Raw genomic sequence first — 16,972 nt, forward strand, 5'->3', positions numbered from 1 at the left:
CTGGCCGACGAGAAGGAGCGAAGCGCCCAGCTCCAGGCCAAGGTACCCCACCCTTCTCTGTTCTCTGTGCCGCCCCTCCCCCTTTGGGTGTGGCCAGTGCAGCCTACGGGCGTGGCCGTGCACCAGGCGACCTCCCGAGCTGGCCTGTTTTGAGCGCACGCAGTGGCCAATTGGCGGCCGCAATTTTGTGTGAGGCGTTTAAATTGGTGGTGATGGGTGGACACCGGGTGGTGAATGCTGAGCTGGCCCTCACACGCTCCCTCGTGACTCGTCGACCGACAGGTGGTGGACCTCGAAATGCAGCTGCGCGCAGCCCAGTCGGGTGGCGGCGGCGGTGCCGGTACGCCTCCTTCCCCCTTTAGACTGGTCTTTTCCACGGCAAGGGCCACGCCCACGGTCCCTTTGTTGCAACGCGCTGACCACCACCACCGCCGCCATTGGTGGTGTAACAGCTCCGCCTCCGCCTCCTCCGGCGCCCGCCGCGCCTGCCCCACCGCCCCCGCCTGCTGCGGGTGGCGCACCGCCGCCCCCGCCCGCCGGTGGACCTCCTCCCCCGCCTCCCCCCTCTGCCGGCGTACGCCTCCTCTCCTCCCTCTCCAGCCCTTCGTTGGCGCACCAGGCCGCTCGGCTGATCGTGTGTCGTGTCGTGTTGTGTCGTGTCGTGTGTTTCGATGTGTAGCCGGCGCGCGGCGGTGCGGCCGACCCCAGGGCCGGTCTGCTCAACGCCATCGAGGGCTTCAGCAAGGGCAAGCTCAAGAAGGCCCAGACGGTCGACAAGAGCGGCCCGGTGACCACCGCCGAGAAGGCCTCCAGCGGCGGCGGCGGCGGCGGTGGAGGTACTCTCCCGACCCTTTTTGCCACGGCCTCTCAAGTGGTCAAATCGACTCACGCGTGTGTATGTGTGGTGACCACAAAGGCAACTCCATCGCTGCGATGGCGGCGGCTAAGCGCAGTGCTCTCAAGTCGGCTCCCGGCGTGAGGTAACTTCTGCGCGCCTACACACGTTGGCGGTACTACTGGAGCAGGGACTAAACTTCCTCTTTGGGGGGGGGCGCAGGACCAAGTCGGGCCGCATCACGAAGGAGCAGGCCGATGCCAACAGATCGGCGGCGCTCAACCTGATCAACCTCAAGTCGGCCGGCGTCTCTGCTGCCCCCGCTGGCGGCGCAGCTGCTGCGGTATGGACACCTCCACCTCCGGTTCACTTTCCCCAAAGAGCGAAAGAGACGGACGTACTCACAACGTCCTTTCTCTTTCATTGTTGCGCACCCTATAGGACTCTCCCGGTCCCACCACCATCGACTTCCGCGCTGGCCTCAAGAGGTCTACCAGCCCTCCTTCACTCGCCGCCCCTGCGTACGCAGCCCACGCCACTCATCCTTCTTCTTCCTCCTCCTCTTTGCCACAACCTTCTAACCCACGCCTTCCTCCTCTTCTTCGTTCTTTTTCCCTCTTTTTGCCCTCGCGCAGCGCTAGTTCCGGAAGCAGGTAAGTTCAGCCGCTCATTTTTTGGGGTTTTTAGTAGTACTCACCATCTCGTCATTCGTCGTCGTTATCATGGTGCAGCCCTTCCCCGGCCCTGAACGTGACACTGAGGAAGGCCCAGCCGCCGGCCGCTGGCGACGCGCCGGCCGCCGAGAGCGGCTCCGCCCCTTCGCCCGGGCTCAACGTCACCCTCAGGCGCGCCAACACGACTCCCCTCCAGTCGACCCAGCCCGCCGCCGACGCTTCTACGGCCGATTTCAGGTCGGGCCTCAAGTCGCTCAACACCGGTGCCGACAAGACCGTCTCCGGCCGTTACAAGGTACGCCGTCACAACCGCGTTGCCCACTATGTGGCCACAAAGGGCACTCACCGGTTCTTGGTGCTCGGTGTGGACTGCAGGCCCCGAAGGCGGCCACGGGTCCTGCTCCGGAGATGAACTTCCGTGCCGGCCTCAAGCGCACCGGACCCCTGTAAAGCTGCGCCCGCGCTTCGTCGATGGCGGCTCTCCTTCGCCCCTGGCGTTCCTCACAACACGCGCATGTTGAGGCTCTTTATGCGTGGGACCCGGGAGTAGTCGTTGTAATATTTATTCCACACCCAAAAAATGTTGCGCAAGGACAGTGCCTGCCGTCTTGCGTGCTGTGTTGAGATGGAAACAAGTGCTCACAGAAATCTAATCACAAAGATTCACCAAAAACAAAACAAGGGGGCTCTGGCGAGCATCAGGCGGCCCACAAGATGGCCAGCAGCCGTTCGAAGGTGGCGGGCGTGCTGTGGATGTGGCCCTTCACGATGAACTCACCCAGGGCCTCAGCCACACGATTGAGCAGCTCTACACACGCGAGGGAATTGTGAGTGATTTCCATGGAGGCCAAAACAAGGTGGGGCGTCAAGGAGGTGCGCACCGGTGCAGTGCAGGAGACGATACTTCCACGAGAACATGCCCCGGTAGACGTAGATATGTCCCGGCTTGCCCGGCACGTCGACGAAGCAAAGCTGCGCCACCTATCATTGCGCACAAGGGATCAGATCGGGAGAACTCTGGTTGGTGAGATTGATTAACGGGATGTGCGGCCGCACCTGCTCAAAGAACGAGTTGATGTTGGAGTGGGGCGTCCTGGTGACTAGACCGGTACACACGACCAGCTGAGCCAGGAGCACCCAAATCTGAATGGGCACGTTGAGCTGCTCGGTCAGCACGAGGTTGATGAACTGGCCGTAGTAGTTGGCCCATGCCCTGGCTACCAGGCGAGGCTGGTCCTGCATCCGACACGTGGCAAGCTGGTATTCGACCCCAAAGTGGAAAGGGAGAGAAAGAGAGCGACGTTAGCCCAACAGAACTGGAGGGGTAGGAGGAAAGCGGGCGTGGGTACCAGGCCGAGTGTAACGCGAACGCTGCCGTCCTCGGTCAGGTGACGGCGCACAGCATCGATGCCCCAGCGGTGATCCTCAACGATCTCCGTGCCGTCGTCGGACCACTCCACGACGCTGCATACGGCAAATGTGCTCAGCTTCGGAGCGAGCTGGAAGTCCAGCGTCACCGAAGTGCCCACTTCAATGCTCTCGTTCGCCACCTGGCAGCCAGATACAATTGCATAAGACTCCTGAAGACCGATAACATGACAACTCATTGCGTGGAGAGGGAGATACCTGCTCGAAGAGAGGCCGAAGACATTCCTCCATGCGGGAGTGCAGGATCGTCCGCGCCTGCTCAATCACGGGAAGTTTATCGGCGGGCGGTCGTCTGACTGGGTCCAGCTCGTCGACCTGCGAGGCGACCCCGAGCACGCAGGGAAACGGCCGCCTGGGATTGCTTTCCCTGCGAGGTCACCGGTGTGAATCCAAGGCTGTGTGCAGGTTCTGTAAGACGAGAGGACGCGTGGAGATGTACCTGATGAACTGGAGGACCTCCTTCAGGAACAGTAGGTTCTCCTTGTTTTGTTGGGTGTCGAGCTGCTTGGCCTTGGCCACGAAGATGACGATGTCCGGATGGCCCTTGCGCAGCTCCTCCTTGATCAGCTCTGTGTGCGCAAGAAATGATACACTAGACGTTTAGTCCAGAGCGAACAGCCATTGGGGCGCAGGGCAGGGCGTACGGAGAGGAGTCTTCTCCGGGATGTAGACGAAGGACTTGAAGTCCTCATCCTCGTACACCACGTTGCTATCGAATTCGGCATTGCCGCGGGAGTCCATGATCTTGATCTTGTCCCTGCCCAGGTTCAGATCTCGCCACTGCAGCAATGCAATAACAAAGCACTGATGATGAGCATTGCGGGCGCGGCAGCGCGGAAACGCGATCGCGTACCTCACAGCCCATGGTCTCCTTGAGCACGCTGCTCACCTTACAGAGTTTAGCTCCGGCCAAGGCGTTGATGAACGATGACTTTCCCTCGCCTGTTTCAGAATGGTGAGCGGACGTATGAAGAAACTGCAGCGGTGTTGCGGCTGGAGAGGGCACGTACGTGTGCCGCCGATGATGAGGATACGGGTGGTGTGGTCGATCAAGGCCAATTCGAGGGCCTCCTTGAGGTCAATGTGCAGGTGCTCGTTCCCCGTGCAACGTTGGAGGGTCGATGAGAACACATCGAGGATGAACGCAATCTGGTTCGTTGACTCATCCTTCAAGCGCAACTGATCCAGCAGGCTGATGACGGGCTTGACTTGATTCTGCACATACCACATAGCATGCCAATCATCAGTCGGCACTACTGGCACAAAGCCAAGTTGCTCCTTAGAGTCTGGAGCTTACCAACTGATTCCTCTTTGCGAGCTCCACGAACTGGCAGTAGTCCCTGAAGAGGGTGTGATCTCTCGCAAACGTGGTGATGAATGGATCCTGTTTGGGGAAACCCATTAACACCCAGGTCCAGGGCGATTGCAGGGTGCTGAGATGGTCAGAGAGGCGGTAATACCTGTAGCATCGAGGCGGCGTTGTCTCGGCTGTGCTGAGGCTGAAGGCAGCGCTGGACGAAGTTGCGGAGGAATGGGTGCCAGTCACCATACTCCACGTCCTCAGCGTGCTGGATTTGGATCACCTCGGGCAGCTTGGCCAGACGGGCCAGCAGGAGGGCGACCTTGCCCACGCTCCAGATGTCGGATCTGTGGTCATAGTACATGCGACCCATTTCTGGCGGCCGCGTGACTATATGTCCCGCCTGGCTTACTGCCATGTCGCCCTTCTTCAACACGCGGCCGCACCCTAGATCGGCTGTGTGCAATCCAATAGAGCTGTTAGTGATTTGAAAGAAGGAGCACAGGCTTTGCGAGACGTGGGACACGTACTCAACTTGACATGGCCGTCTGCCGTAAAGAGTATGTTGTCGGGCTTTGGCCATGGAATTGAAGTGACGATATCAGTGGGCGCACAAACTGCATGCGTGGTCCGTATTTGGCGGCCGAGGGAAGGTACCTTGATATCACGGTGCAGGATACCGTGTTCCTCGAGGTAGACCAGGGCCGTGAGCACGCTCTTGAGAATAGTGGCCACATGTTCCTCTTTCATCTGGAAGAGCATGTCGTCCACGAGGTCCCAGGCGCTACCACCACCGCAATATTCCAGCACCACCTAAGGCCGGTATCCACAGCAGCACCAAGGGTTAGCCAAAAACAAAAGTGCGAGAAGAAGGGCAGAAGTACCCAAATGCTGTCGGCTCTGGGATTCTTGAAGGAAGCGCGACACTGCACAATCTCCGGACATTCACGGCACATCTGGAGCAGAGCGACTTCCTCAGGCTTCGACTCGGTCAAGACCTTCACCGCCACCTCTTCGCCGGTGGGCTTGTGAACGGCCTTGAACACGGACCCGAATGCGCTAAAGCGGGAGTTGGCTGAATGGTCAGCACAAGAAGAAGAAGAAGAAGGCTCTAACGAATGTGCGGGAAGGTGTCGTGATGAGCGTACCCGCTGCCAAGGCGGCCGATTCGCGCGAGCTCCGAAGGCCGCATCTGGCGGGGATAGGTACCGGCCAAGCAGTCATGCAAGAAGCCGCGCACCTTCTCTGTGGTCAGATCGACGTTGTTGCTGACGTAGAACAGCTGGTTGTGCAGATCCTAGGAGAAGCAGGGGTGCGAATTGAGTTGGTGTGGAAACAGGCAGTCGGGATGCGTACGTACGATGAAGGCAATGGTTGGGTTTTCGTTCCAGAGCCCGCACAGCCTGGCAAGCTGAGCGTCGAAGGGTGAGGGTCCATGGAAGAAGGCCAAATCACCCACGCTCGGCACGGTGCCCTCCTTGATGACCTCGTTGAGCATCGCTCGCAGGTCTTCAAAGGGTGTGGCATAGCGGCTGAGGGTCTGCAGGCAGTGGTGCGCCTTTAGTACAAGAGGGCCGTTGAGGTGCGTTCAGGAAGGGGAAGGACTGCGCACCAGGGCATTTTGAGGGAAGAGGTAGACGAATCGATGCGAGAGCATGTAGTCGTAGAACTCCTCGGTGAGGGAGATCAGCACCGGTGGTGGCCTGTAGCCGTAGACCATGGCCGGCGGGAGCCGCTTCGTGAACATGATCTGCTCTTCTTCGGCGCTCACCTTGCTGTCGAACAGACGACCGCCCGGCGGCACGCAAAGTCCGGTCAGGCCCAAGAACCCGACCTCGATGTTGGGCGCCCTGTCGTTGCTGCGTGTGTTGTAGGCCGAGATGAACTTGACGTGGAGATACTTGACCAGGACCGGCCTATGCAAGGGCACGTAGACGGCACGATCGTCTGGTCCGATGTGGAGGTAGGCGAGCGGCAGAGGAAGAACCAGATCCGAAGGGACCTCATCCTGCACCAGGCTCCTACCCTCGTCGAGGTCGTTGAAGCACTCTGAGTACTCGCCTGGAACGGGCTCCGCTTCGTCGTCGGATGCCCCGTAGCCCCACACCGCCACGCTACGGACCGGGTAGGGCCAGCCCGATGGCGCTGCATATATGAGGGTTGTCAGTGCCCGCGCATTCCACCAGCTGCCTTCCGGGCCGAGTGAGCGTACGTTGCCGCAAGACGAGCCCAGCAAGGAGGAAGCGGCCATCAGGTCGGTATCGGAGCACCAGGTCAAAGTTGGCACCTCGTGTGGTGACATGCACCCTGTCGTCGTCCGCCAGCGCCGCAGACACTCTTTCGTTGTCTCGCCTTCGCCAGCACCGCCCCACGTCAACAACCGCCTTGGTGCAGAAATGGAAGAGAAGGGCGAAAGGGAGACGAGAAGGGAGAGGAAAAGGGGGGGGGGCACAAACTTGATTCGGCAGCCGCTGCTGAGCTTCCTGCGGTTGTGGTGCTCTTGTAGGGTACGCACGCCCCATGGCTGCTTTCCTAGACTCAAGCCCTCGTCGCCGTTGTCGAGCTGCTCGCTCTGCACCTCCTCGTCGCTCTTGTTGCCGTTGTAGGCCACCGCCACGAAGTGGGCATTGCCAAAGGGTGGCACGACGCCGCCCGAACCGCCCGACGTGCCGGTCGTAACGGGTGCTTCTCCCTCGCCATCTGCATCGCCAAATGAGGTAGAAAGGCGACCGTCGATGGATTGGAGCATCAGAGGGGTCAGTATCAGCTCTTCACTTTCTGTAAGGCTCACCGAGTTCCAATCGAAAGCTTCCCCTTCGCCATCAGAGGCGAATTGGGCCTCATCTTTGGTGTCGAATTCGCAGCAATCCATTTTCCAGCCAAGGCCACGCAGATTTAGATCACCTCGGCTGCAGTAGTGCGGAGGAATGAAGGGCAGAACTTGGGTATGCTGATCGTCCTGGTGCAAAAGATGTTTGTATGTCTCCTTTTCTGCCGAAGCTCGTGCCTCGCATTCTTGCACTCAAGAATTCAAAAGAAGAAAAGAAGCAAAAAAGTCGACAGAGCACGGTGGCCGAGCGTGGCAGCGTGATGAAGTTGAGTCTAGAGGAATGTTGACATGAATACAACAAACTCCCCGATGTTGAGTGTGCTGTGCCACCAACCTGAGGGAATGTACAACACCTGATGTATCAGGGTAGCATTGAACGTTAGCAAAGAACATGTCGTTGACATCGTGTTAGCCTACCTCTCCAACATCAAGGGTGCACTCCAGCGGTCGGTCAAGAGGACCCAACGATGGATAAACGTTATGCAGCCACCTGGGGAATGCGAGTTATGCATCAGTAGCATGGTAAGGGCCACCAGTGAGGACTTAGCCTACCTGAGCGTCGTCTCGTTGGGATCAAATAGTGGCGTGTACGAGGGCGGATACAAGAACCATCTCTTCGTGGGGGCCAAATTGCAGAATGAGACGAGGGTGAGCAGGCAAAGCACGGAGAAGGGAACTACCTTTCGGCCATGCAGAACTTCGGCGAAGACAGCCCCGTGCGTGTGCAAGGGAACACCGCTGCCTGCACGACACATCAGGTCTCTCCTTTTCATTGATCGCACGAGGAACGGAATCATGCTGCACGTACCGTGTCCGGCAAAACCAAAGCTCAGTGACGGATGCGGTGCTGTCGTGTTGGTAGCGTGCCAAGGAGGCAGCACGTAGGTGGCGAACAGAGCTTGGAACTGCGCAGAGATGAACGTCACACACCAATCAAGAAAAAAGGGGCAAGCAGCAGTACCGAAGTGTGGTCGTTGTCACCGAAGTGATAGAAGGTGGAATCGCCTCTGTCGCTAAGTGTGGTCGGGCGGTCGACAATCTGGGCGGTGTACTGCTTAAGAGTCATTCTTCTTTTGGCGTAGCTGTTGGTGTTGGCGGTGGACAGGACCAGGCTCTTCTCGCCATAGTCCTTCACCAGCCTTTCCTGCATTACGCGTTTTGTAAGCCGCGATACGCAGACAACCTAGGACCTCGTACCTTGGTGGTGAGAGAACGGAACGCCGCGTTGAGTTCAAGGGGCACCGCTATGATAACAGGCTCCCTCTCCTCGTGCAGGCTAAACAGGAAGCGACACCATCACTCTTAGAGGCGGCGCGCATAGAGACTGAAGGGCCGGGAGATAAGGAGGTCAGGTACCTCTCAAATTCCTCCTGGGTGAGGAGCGAGCGTCGAGCAAGGGAGCAGAGGGGTGAGTCAATCGATCCATTATTCTGAAGCTGCTCCGGTGGCTGGGCCAGCACAGCTTGCACGAGGCCCAGGACAACCACCAGCCACACCGCCGCCATCAGCAGCTGGAGTTTGCACGCATCCATCCCCTGCAGCTGTCGCACCACTTGGTGTGCTTCTCTCAGATCAGGTTCTCTGCGGTGGTGCTGACGTCAGCTTTACCGACGAAGGGTCAGCGATGCGAGTAATTTGGTAGGTGGCCGACCCTGTAAGTTCCAAGAAGACGTCCGAGAAAGAAGAACGCGGCCAAGGTTCCCTCCTGCCATCTTCCCTCGATCAACAACTCAACACGCACAAACGGGCGTGAGAGTAATTGGGAGAGATGACAACGACGGAGCATAAGGGCGCTGTACCTGCAGCGGTAGCTCCGCGCAAGGATCCTGTGCGGACGGCCAACTACCTCCTCTACGGTGCTATCGCTGGCATTTGCTCCAAGACTGCCACCGCACCACTAGAGCGGCTTCGCATCTTGCAAATGGTCCGAATCGATTTCCGCCAATTTATTTTGATTTATTTTGATTTAATAATCCCTGAATCTCTCTCGTTGCAGGTGGAGCACCTCCATGGTGGCGAGGGTCGCTATCAGGGCATTTTACGGCCACTCCTGATCATCGCCAGAGAAGAGGTAAGTGCGTTCCACGTGTGCCGGCGTGTGTTGTGCTCTCTTTCTCTGACCCAGAACAACGTCTCGTGTGTGCGTGCTGTTATCCAGGGCATCCGGGGGTATTGGAAGGGCAACGCGACCAACGTGGTGCGGATCATACCCACCTCGGCAGCCCGCTTCTACACGTTTGAGATCTACAAGACGTTCCTGCGGCGGTTTGTGCGACGGGACCAACTCAACACGGTACGCGGTGTGCAACCACCACCACCGCCACGTGCCACGTGCCATGATGATCTCGCTGCTGTGGTCGCTCACTGCCGCTGTCCAGGGCGAAGTGTTGCTGGCCTCGGCCTCGGCCGGTACGACGGCGGCGGTGGTGACCTTCCCGATGGACTTCGTGCGCACCCGGTTGACCGTACAGACCGCCGGCAACACGTACGTGTGCGAGGCATCCCTCCATTGCCACGCGCGCGGGGTGGGTGGCGCTTCTGCTGACGTGGCAGGTGATGTGTGCGTGTGCGCGCAGCTACTACCGGGGCGTGACGAATGCGGTGCTTTCGATCTACCGGCAAGAGGGCCTGCTCGGGTTCTACAAAGGCGTCACGGCGGCCGTTCTCGTACGCTCGCAAATCCCACCCATGACCCCAACGTCGCCTTAGACGTCTACCTATCTGACGGCTTTCGCAGAACACGGCGCCCTATATTGCAATCAACTTCACGACCTACGAGAAGCTGAAGGAGTACACTCAAGCCGGCGGTGGTTCGATTAGCTCTTCCTGGTTGCGCGCCTCGGTGCACGCGCAGTCACGACTCATAAAAAAGTAACACCTCCTCCAACACAGGGTCGCCCGGCACGGTGCTTTCGCTGGCCATGGGCGCAATCGCCGGCACGCTGGCCACCACGATCAGCTACCCGGCCGATCTGATCCGGAAGCGGATCATCGTGCAGGAGATGGGCGGCAAGGAGGGCACCTACGGCGGCATCTCCGACGCCGTCAGAAAGGTACCTCGCTCTCGGCCACTACGAGGCCTTCTGGTACACCTCATGTTATCGCCACGGGAGGGACTCACTGGTGGCTACTCTGTGCACTCCTCTCTTGTCCGCCAGATCATGAGGGAGGAGGGACCCAAGGGATTCTACAGAGGCCTGACGGCGACCTATCTCAAGGTGGTGCCCTCCACGGCCGTTACGTGGTGGGTCATCGAACTCTGCAGGTCCCTCTCCACCAACCCATAATACTCTCTTTCTTCTTCTTCTCTCTCTCTCTTTCTCAGTCTCATTCATTTTATTGTCGTTATTGTACATAAGACTGGATGTCATTGAACATGTCGAGCCTTCATTGTTGATCAACATCACGTCATCATGTCATGTAAGATCAGACAGGCTTCTTGTAGCGGAGGCTACCCTTGTTCTTCTGCTTCTCCTTCTTTACTCGCTCCAGCTCCCTTCGTCGAGCCGCGGCGTTAGTGATGTCGTAGGTCGGCACGTCCTGCTTCCGCCGGCTCTCCATATTCTTCAGCTTCGCCCGCCGCTTCCAGGCCTTCAACTCGGAACCTTCGCTCACCGCTACGCGACACGTACACAACACGTAAGCGAGCGGACCACCTGGCAATGCATGCGGATAGGGGGAGTCTGTACAGTGGCTGATGCCCGAGACCTCCTTGGCCATCTTGAGCAGGATCTTGCGCTCGACCAGCTTGCGGGCCTTGTCCGCCAAGTCGTTGGACGACCCAGCTTCGGCGTGTGCTGGGGCCTCGGCGCCCTGGTCCTTCGCCGGCCGCGATAGCTGCTGCGGTGCTGAGCCCGCCAGAGCCGCCAGCTCGTCGTCGTCGCCGCCGTTATCGAACAGCCCGTCGCCGTCTTCGTACTCGTCTTCGTCGTCCAGGTCGTCTTTGCCCTCATCTGAGGGACTCTCGGCCACGTGCATGTGCCCGGCTATCCTGAGCCCTGCGTCGCTGGGTATCTGGCCGGCTCTGGTCTCACCAGCGAAGTGTGAGGGAAGAGTTGGGGTGGCCTTCGAAAGCCCGGGAGCCGAAGCCGGATGCGACGGCGACACGACGGCCGATGAAGACCTGGTGATGCTCTTCTTCCCCGTGGTGGACGCCGAGGGCGAAGCAATGCCCACGGCTGGAGACCACCTGATCTCGTGGGATTGCTTAGGGGCGTCGAGCTTCTCCGTACCGACAGCCGCGCGAGCGGGAGCCTTCGCTCCATCGCTCACCCGACCCACCGTAGCGGAGCGGAACGCCGTAGGCTTGACGCCACTACCTTCTGGCACTGACGCTCCGCTGGGTGGGGGCTCCGATGGTCGCTGCGTCTGGTCGCGCTGAAGGAGGCTCTCCAGCTTCCGCCTAACCACCTCCCTGGCCCGTTCCTCCTCTTCCGCCGTTTGGTTGACGGCCTGCTCCCGTAATCGCTTCTTCCTCGCCGCCATCAGGCTCTCCTGTCTGAGCTTCTTCTGCAGCTCTTCCTCCTCCACCACCTTCCCCTCGTCTTCGGCCACTTCCTGGGGCGTAACGAACTCGCCACCGCTCGCCGTGGGCCGCACCTCCTCTGCGTCCTTGTAGAGATCGAGCCTAGGCACCAACCCTTCTCCTTGCCCCGCATCGCTCTCGTTGGGCCTCTCCCGTGGCGATTCGAGCCGCCCGGATTCGGACATCAGCTCAGCCCCTGTGTGGTCGGTGACCACCACTTCTGGGGCCGACGTGACTGCCTCGAAAGCTGCCTGCTGGGCATCGGCCACTCGGTCAGCTGCTCCTTCTCGCTCGGCAATGTCAGCGCCCTCAATGCCGTCGAGCGCGTCCTCGCCCTCGGTCTCGTTATCTCCGTTGGCCTCCCCGCCGATCACTCCCTCAGCGTCGATGTCGCGACCTTCCGCTGCTTCTGATGCCCGCTCCACACTCGACGTCTCGACCTCGTACTTGGCGTCCTCGGTGGTTGGCGCAGCGGATTCGAAGCTGCCAGCTGCAGCCTCTCCTAATGCTTCTTCTACTTCTTCTTCTTCGGCGGGAGCCTGTTCAGCCTCCAGCTCACCGGATTGGCTGAGATCTGAATCGGAGGGCAGGGGCCAGGGGGATGCGGCCTTCTCCGGCGTGGCGAGCAGATCGTCGTCCAGAACGACGTCCGCGCCTCCTTCCGAGAGCTCTCCAACCTGGTGCGGCAGATCCGGCGTCGGCTCCAGCGACAATCTCTCTGGAATCCCTACAGTCATGCTCTCGGTGGGAGCAAGGATCGCGTTCTCTTGCGATTCAGGAGCTCCGCCGCTGGCGAGTGTATCCGTCGCCAGGCTGCCGGGTGGCTGTGGCTCTTCCTTCTCAGCGTCGATGGTTGCAGTAGACGTTGGCGAAGATTGTGGAAGAGCAGCGCAGTCGACAGCCTCCCCGGGCGTGACCAGAGTCTCGTCGATGAGAGGAGAGTAGACCAGTGGCTCAACCGCGGCAAGGCTCGCAAAGCTCGTGTCGTGGCCGCTCTCCAGCGAGTTCCTCGACACCAGCGAGGAAGGCTGATCTCCTGCCATGGCCGCGGACCTCAAGGCCTCGACTTCCTCCTCATAGCGGAGGTTGGTCACTGCGTCCATCGCTGGCAGCCCTTCAGTGACCACATCCGGCAGCACATACGCCTCAGCACCGCCTGGCACGGCCTCTAGTTGCGTCACCCCAAAGTCGTCCAGGGCCGAGGGTAGAGAGACGGCAGCGAGCCCCTCTTCCTCGGCCAGGGCTGGTGGTCCTCCGAGCAGCACCAGCGCCAGAAGCAGTGCCGCCACCGCCAGCAGTGCCCCCTCCCTCCGCTCTCCTTCCATTGTGTTGTGTGCCTTGCTTCGCCACATCGCTAATCGTCACTGTACGTATCTATGCGAATAGCACTTCTCCCTGCTTGGCCAAGCGTCCGTTTAGGTGCTCTTCTCCTTCTTCCTGTACATACGGCACCTCCTCGTCTCTTCCTACACGTTGCACTCGCGACTGAAGAGCCACGTCCTCCAAAAGGAAAAGAAAAAGGAAAAGATTCCAATTTCCTTCTCCGCCCGGTGTGCGGTTCTGCGTGCGTTGCGTGCGCAGGGCGAACGAGGACAATGCAAATATTCGTTTTAGTATTGTTATTATAATAATAATGTATCAGCCTAGGACGAGCGGTCCGGCACCATGCGCTCCTCCTCGCCTTCGTCGGCCGATGGGGGCTTGGCTTCGTGGGAGAAGAGCGACACCGTTCCGTTCCACGCCGCAGTAACAAGATAGGGCAGGTAGGGGTGCCAGGACAGGTCCCGCACAATCGCACTCGCTGCACGCGCGCGTACATCAGATGAGACACGGGAAGGGGAGTGCTAAGCACGACGAGACAGGTCGCGAACTTGCAAACGTACAGGAACCGGTGGTTTCGTTGCCTCCCGTGGGATCGTAAACGCGGACGAGCTGCGTGGAGGCCACGTCATATATGTACACCTTGCCGTCCGCCGATGCCGTACACGCATATCGCTGGCCTATCTCCATCACAACCCACGCCCCCACACACGAACGTTGATGTCAGTCGACGTGAACGCGTTGGCGGGGGTTGTGAATAGAGACGGAACAGAGACGGAGGGATGGTCGTACCCGACCAAGCAGGGGGAGAAAATTTACAACGGATGAGCGTCCGCAACACGGAGTGGCCCAGGAAGGTGGACACCGACAGGTCGCACGGATGTCTGCGCGGAGGAGAGCGGTGTCAGTGGGAGCTTTGGATGGGTGCAGAAGCGAAGAGTGGGGTGCGTTCATTACCTGTCGACGTCGGGATGGCCGGGGTAGCTCATGCCTCGGTAGTCCCACACGTACTTCTTCACGGGCGGCTGGGCGGAGTGGCGGTCGACCATTCTCCGCAGGTCCCAGAGCTTCATGGTCTGGTCCTTGCTGTTGGACAGCAGATATCGCCCATCGCCTGTGTGTTGTCGTTGTTACCGTCGTGAGCGTGGGCCAGCAACGAACCACACAACACACACACACACACACACACACACAGGATGTCACAACTTCGTCCCACGGCACCTTTTGAGGCCAAAGATGTGAGACCTTCGGTGTGACCAAAGAGGGTCCCCACGGGCTCGGTCATGCAGCGCCTGTGTCAAAGACCAGAGGGGAGTGCTTAGGAAATGCAACCCCCCCCCCATGGGGGGAGCACTAATCGATTCGGAGAAAGCGAGCGTACTTGTCCCACAGGTAGATGAGGCCGTCGTCGGACGCCGAAGCCAGGAGGTGTGCGCTGGACCCGACACCGTTGTCGGTATCCACGTAGCAAATGGCATTGACGTCGTCACCATGGGCCGCCGCGCGCTCCACGAGCTGGTTCTTCTCCAGATCGTACACGCACACCGAACTATCGGACGTCCCCGCCAGGACCTCCCTGCATACGAACGCGACGCACAAGTGCCGCACACGTTCTGTTGGAGATCCACCCACAAAGAGAGAAAGAAGATATGACGGTGGTACCTGTCGTCGGGAGCGAGGGCCATGCACCAGATGCCCGAATAATCGCTGCCCTGTGCCCCGACAAAATTGAGAACGGGATGGTCGCCTAAGGGATCGGGAGGGAGGGAGGTGAGTGCACCGTTGTGGCGACGACGGTTCGATGACGAAGTCCACCGTCGGCGGTACCTTTGGGGTTCACGTCGTTCAGGTTCTGGGGCAGGGGCACCACGTGCACGAGGGGCGTGATCGACGAGTACAGCAGGAAGGTCTTGTCGCTGCTCATCAGCGCGTCAGTGATCGTCCACTGCCCCTTCCTACGCGCGTACACGAAAGTGTCAACGTTTAGCCCAAGGTCGGCCCACAGTCTATATAGACAGCGGGAGGTAGATCGCGTACTTGGCATTGATTATACATCGCCGCGTGAGAGTCTTCGAGTCGTGGGTGTAGATGCGAATCTTCCAGTCCTGACAGGTGGTGAAGAGCAGATCGCCGTCGCTGCTCCACTGGCCCGCGTAGGCCCGGCGGCAGTACTTATCCACAAGAGACGGAGGCCCTTTGGGCAACTGTCGGCAGGCCACATCGGCCTTCTGCTGCGGTGTGAGCCCCCGACTGGAGATCTCCCTGCGTAGTAGGTGCGCATGCATGACCGGCCCATCGCGTGAGTAGTGTGCGACATTGGAGAAGGGAAGGGCAGAGCCGGAGACGGGTACCTCCTGCACAGCAGCGAAAGCGGGGTCCGCGCCAAGCAGCTTCCGCCGAAGAGTCCACTGAAAAATGTACATTTGTTACTCTTCGGCGCTTCCGGCGCTGGAGACGTCTGCGGTTCACTGCAAGAGGCAAGGCACACATACACACCAGGTCAGCCCGGCCACTGTACGTGTGTGTGTGTGTGTGTGTGGAGGGAAAGCAGGTGTGCATACTCTTCCGCGTCGTCTTGCTTCTTGCAGCGCAGCTTTTCGAGAAGCCTGCACACGACGCTCCCCTTCTTCACCGCTTGTCTGCACGCCGGGTTTGTTAGCGCGGTGAATCACACACGGAGAGGCGCGAGGCGTGGGAGGAGGACGAACTCGAGCGCGGACAGTTCGTTACGAATACTGCGATCGGCGGGGGAGAAAGTGGCCGCCAGGCGCAGGCACGCGCAGGCTTCTTTGTTTTGTCCCATGATCTTCAGGCTTTGCGCTTTCCTGCGGTCCCGATGGGCATCAGATGGTGAGCGACTCTGCGAGTGGAGACAACGAACCGACCACGAAAGGTGTAGAAATACCGATAGAGGGCTTTGGCATAGAGTAGCGGCTCGCAGCACTCGAGGTCGTTCATGCGGACCACCTTGCGGCATTGCTCGAGGGCCTGCTGGCCGCGGCCTAGCCGAATCCCGCAGGCGGCCACGTTGAGCCGAATGATGATCTCCAGCCGCTTCAGGTTCTTCTCGCACTCGGTGAGGTCCTTGAAGGACCGCTGCTTGCCCCAATCAGGAACCACCGGCGCAGTCACCGCGAGCGAAGAAGTAAAGGAGGAGGAGGAAGAGGAGCAACAGGAGGAAGAGGAAGAGGAAGAGACATGGCAGCCCATGTCCTTGGGCATGGTGTAGTCCGACTTGTCGATGATCTCCACCGTCATGTCGTCGGCCGCAGCGTCGCTCTTGCACTCGGCCTCGTCGAGGCGTCGCCGCTTCCGCCGCAGACCGTCCCAGTCCACCATCGTGTCGTCCCCCGCAGACGGCGGCGCGGTGGTGCAGGTCGCGGGCGACACGATCAACGTTACGGTGCTCTCTGCAGACTTGCCGGACGAGGAGGTGCAGGTCTGCGTCGTCTCTTCTCCCTCCACGAGCATCGGGGCATTGCCCTCCTTCTCGCACTTCTCTTCCGCTGTCGCGACCTCTTCACCTTCGAGCTCCATCTTCTCCTTGCCCTTGTCGTTGCCGTTGCAGTTCCGCTTCCCGAGCACCTTGCTCGTCGGAACGTGCTCGGTCTGGAGGCTGCACGTGGAGGGCGCGCCATCTTGGCCGGCGGCCATCTTGCGCAAGCGATTTTCTCGCCAGACTCGTCGGTAGACCTTGAGCTCGAGCATCGCCTCGATGTATCGTTCGAGGGCCGCCGCGTACTTTTTCTCCCTAAACAGGAAGTTCCCCTCATCTTTCTTGATGTTGATCAATTCGAATCGAGCGTTGGGATTGGCGGCGGTGGTGCGACTCGGACCGGTCTCCTCCGATTTATGCAGCTTCTCTTGGGGTCGCTTCTCGCTGTCGGCAGGTTCGCTTCGGCTCGTGCTTGTAGGATGCAGATTTGTTTTATCTTCCATCGCTGCAGATGACGACTTGTGAAATTGATGAAACTCCCTGATCAATTCACCATTTGTGTGTTGTGCCGTGGGCTGGTGCGTGGACTTCTGAATGGAAGGAGTTGAGTCAGCAGCTGCGGCT

At 59.6% G+C, this 16,972-nt stretch overlaps 6 protein-coding genes across 6 annotated transcripts; 2 read left to right on the forward strand and 4 right to left on the reverse strand.

The window, feature by feature from the left end:
* Window positions 1-297: 297 nt before the first annotated feature.
* ACA1_024150 (uncharacterized protein) lies at window positions 298-1,959 on the forward strand (the record flags this gene model as incomplete). The annotated part of the gene is made up of 9 exons (XM_004335552.1): window positions 298-340; window positions 453-574; window positions 680-836; window positions 917-980; window positions 1,058-1,178; window positions 1,277-1,356; window positions 1,471-1,488; window positions 1,567-1,804; window positions 1,885-1,959. 9 exons carry the CDS (start codon window positions 298-300, stop codon window positions 1,957-1,959), a joined length of 918 nt encoding a protein of 305 aa, XP_004335600.1.
* A 248-nt stretch (window positions 1,960-2,207) lies between these two features.
* ACA1_024160 (serine/threonine kinase) lies at window positions 2,208-7,109 on the reverse strand (the record flags this gene model as incomplete). The annotated part of the gene is made up of 19 exons (XM_004335553.1): window positions 2,208-2,317; window positions 2,391-2,481; window positions 2,566-2,745; window positions 2,859-3,059; window positions 3,136-3,304; window positions 3,377-3,506; window positions 3,582-3,717; window positions 3,791-3,879; window positions 3,948-4,152; window positions 4,235-4,321; window positions 4,398-4,693; window positions 4,768-4,810; window positions 4,895-5,050; window positions 5,122-5,296; window positions 5,386-5,534; window positions 5,598-5,795; window positions 5,850-6,382; window positions 6,450-6,621; window positions 6,690-7,109. The coding sequence occupies 19 exons, from the start codon at window positions 7,107-7,109 to the stop codon at window positions 2,208-2,210; spliced, it is 3,540 nt and encodes a 1,179-aa protein (XP_004335601.1).
* A 230-nt stretch (window positions 7,110-7,339) lies between these two features.
* On the reverse strand, window positions 7,340-8,599 carry ACA1_024170 (jumonji domain containing 8, putative; the record flags this gene model as incomplete). Its single annotated transcript, XM_004335554.1, has 6 exons — window positions 7,340-7,388; window positions 7,620-7,809; window positions 7,876-7,972; window positions 8,029-8,211; window positions 8,265-8,343; window positions 8,424-8,599. The coding sequence occupies 6 exons, from the start codon at window positions 8,597-8,599 to the stop codon at window positions 7,340-7,342; spliced, it is 774 nt and encodes a 257-aa protein (XP_004335602.1).
* A 236-nt stretch (window positions 8,600-8,835) lies between these two features.
* On the forward strand, window positions 8,836-10,354 carry ACA1_024180 (mitochondrial carrier protein; the record flags this gene model as incomplete). Its single annotated transcript, XM_004335555.1, has 8 exons — window positions 8,836-8,991; window positions 9,064-9,138; window positions 9,226-9,360; window positions 9,446-9,552; window positions 9,644-9,734; window positions 9,805-9,877; window positions 9,960-10,120; window positions 10,226-10,354. 8 exons carry the CDS (start codon window positions 8,836-8,838, stop codon window positions 10,352-10,354), a joined length of 927 nt encoding a protein of 308 aa, XP_004335603.1.
* Window positions 10,355-10,493: 139 nt separating this feature from the next.
* Window positions 10,494-12,917, reverse strand: ACA1_024190 (uncharacterized protein; the record flags this gene model as incomplete). Its single annotated transcript, XM_004335556.1, has 2 exons — window positions 10,494-10,684; window positions 10,757-12,917. The coding sequence occupies 2 exons, from the start codon at window positions 12,915-12,917 to the stop codon at window positions 10,494-10,496; spliced, it is 2,352 nt and encodes a 783-aa protein (XP_004335604.1).
* Window positions 12,918-13,235: 318 nt separating this feature from the next.
* On the reverse strand, window positions 13,236-16,851 carry ACA1_024200 (WD domain, G-beta repeat-containing protein; the record flags this gene model as incomplete). Its single annotated transcript, XM_004335557.1, has 13 exons — window positions 13,236-13,393; window positions 13,482-13,592; window positions 13,705-13,796; window positions 13,870-14,026; window positions 14,134-14,204; window positions 14,294-14,488; window positions 14,575-14,659; window positions 14,740-14,867; window positions 14,950-15,174; window positions 15,264-15,380; window positions 15,474-15,551; window positions 15,621-15,737; window positions 15,794-16,851. The coding sequence occupies 13 exons, from the start codon at window positions 16,849-16,851 to the stop codon at window positions 13,236-13,238; spliced, it is 2,592 nt and encodes an 863-aa protein (XP_004335605.1).
* Between the last annotated feature and the right edge of the window lie 121 nt (window positions 16,852-16,972).

This window comes from Acanthamoeba castellanii, assembly GCF_000313135.1.
Source record: "Acanthamoeba castellanii str. Neff unplaced genomic scaffold scf7180000084441, whole genome shotgun sequence".
Lineage (NCBI taxonomy): Eukaryota > Discosea > Longamoebia > Acanthamoebidae > Acanthamoeba > Acanthamoeba castellanii.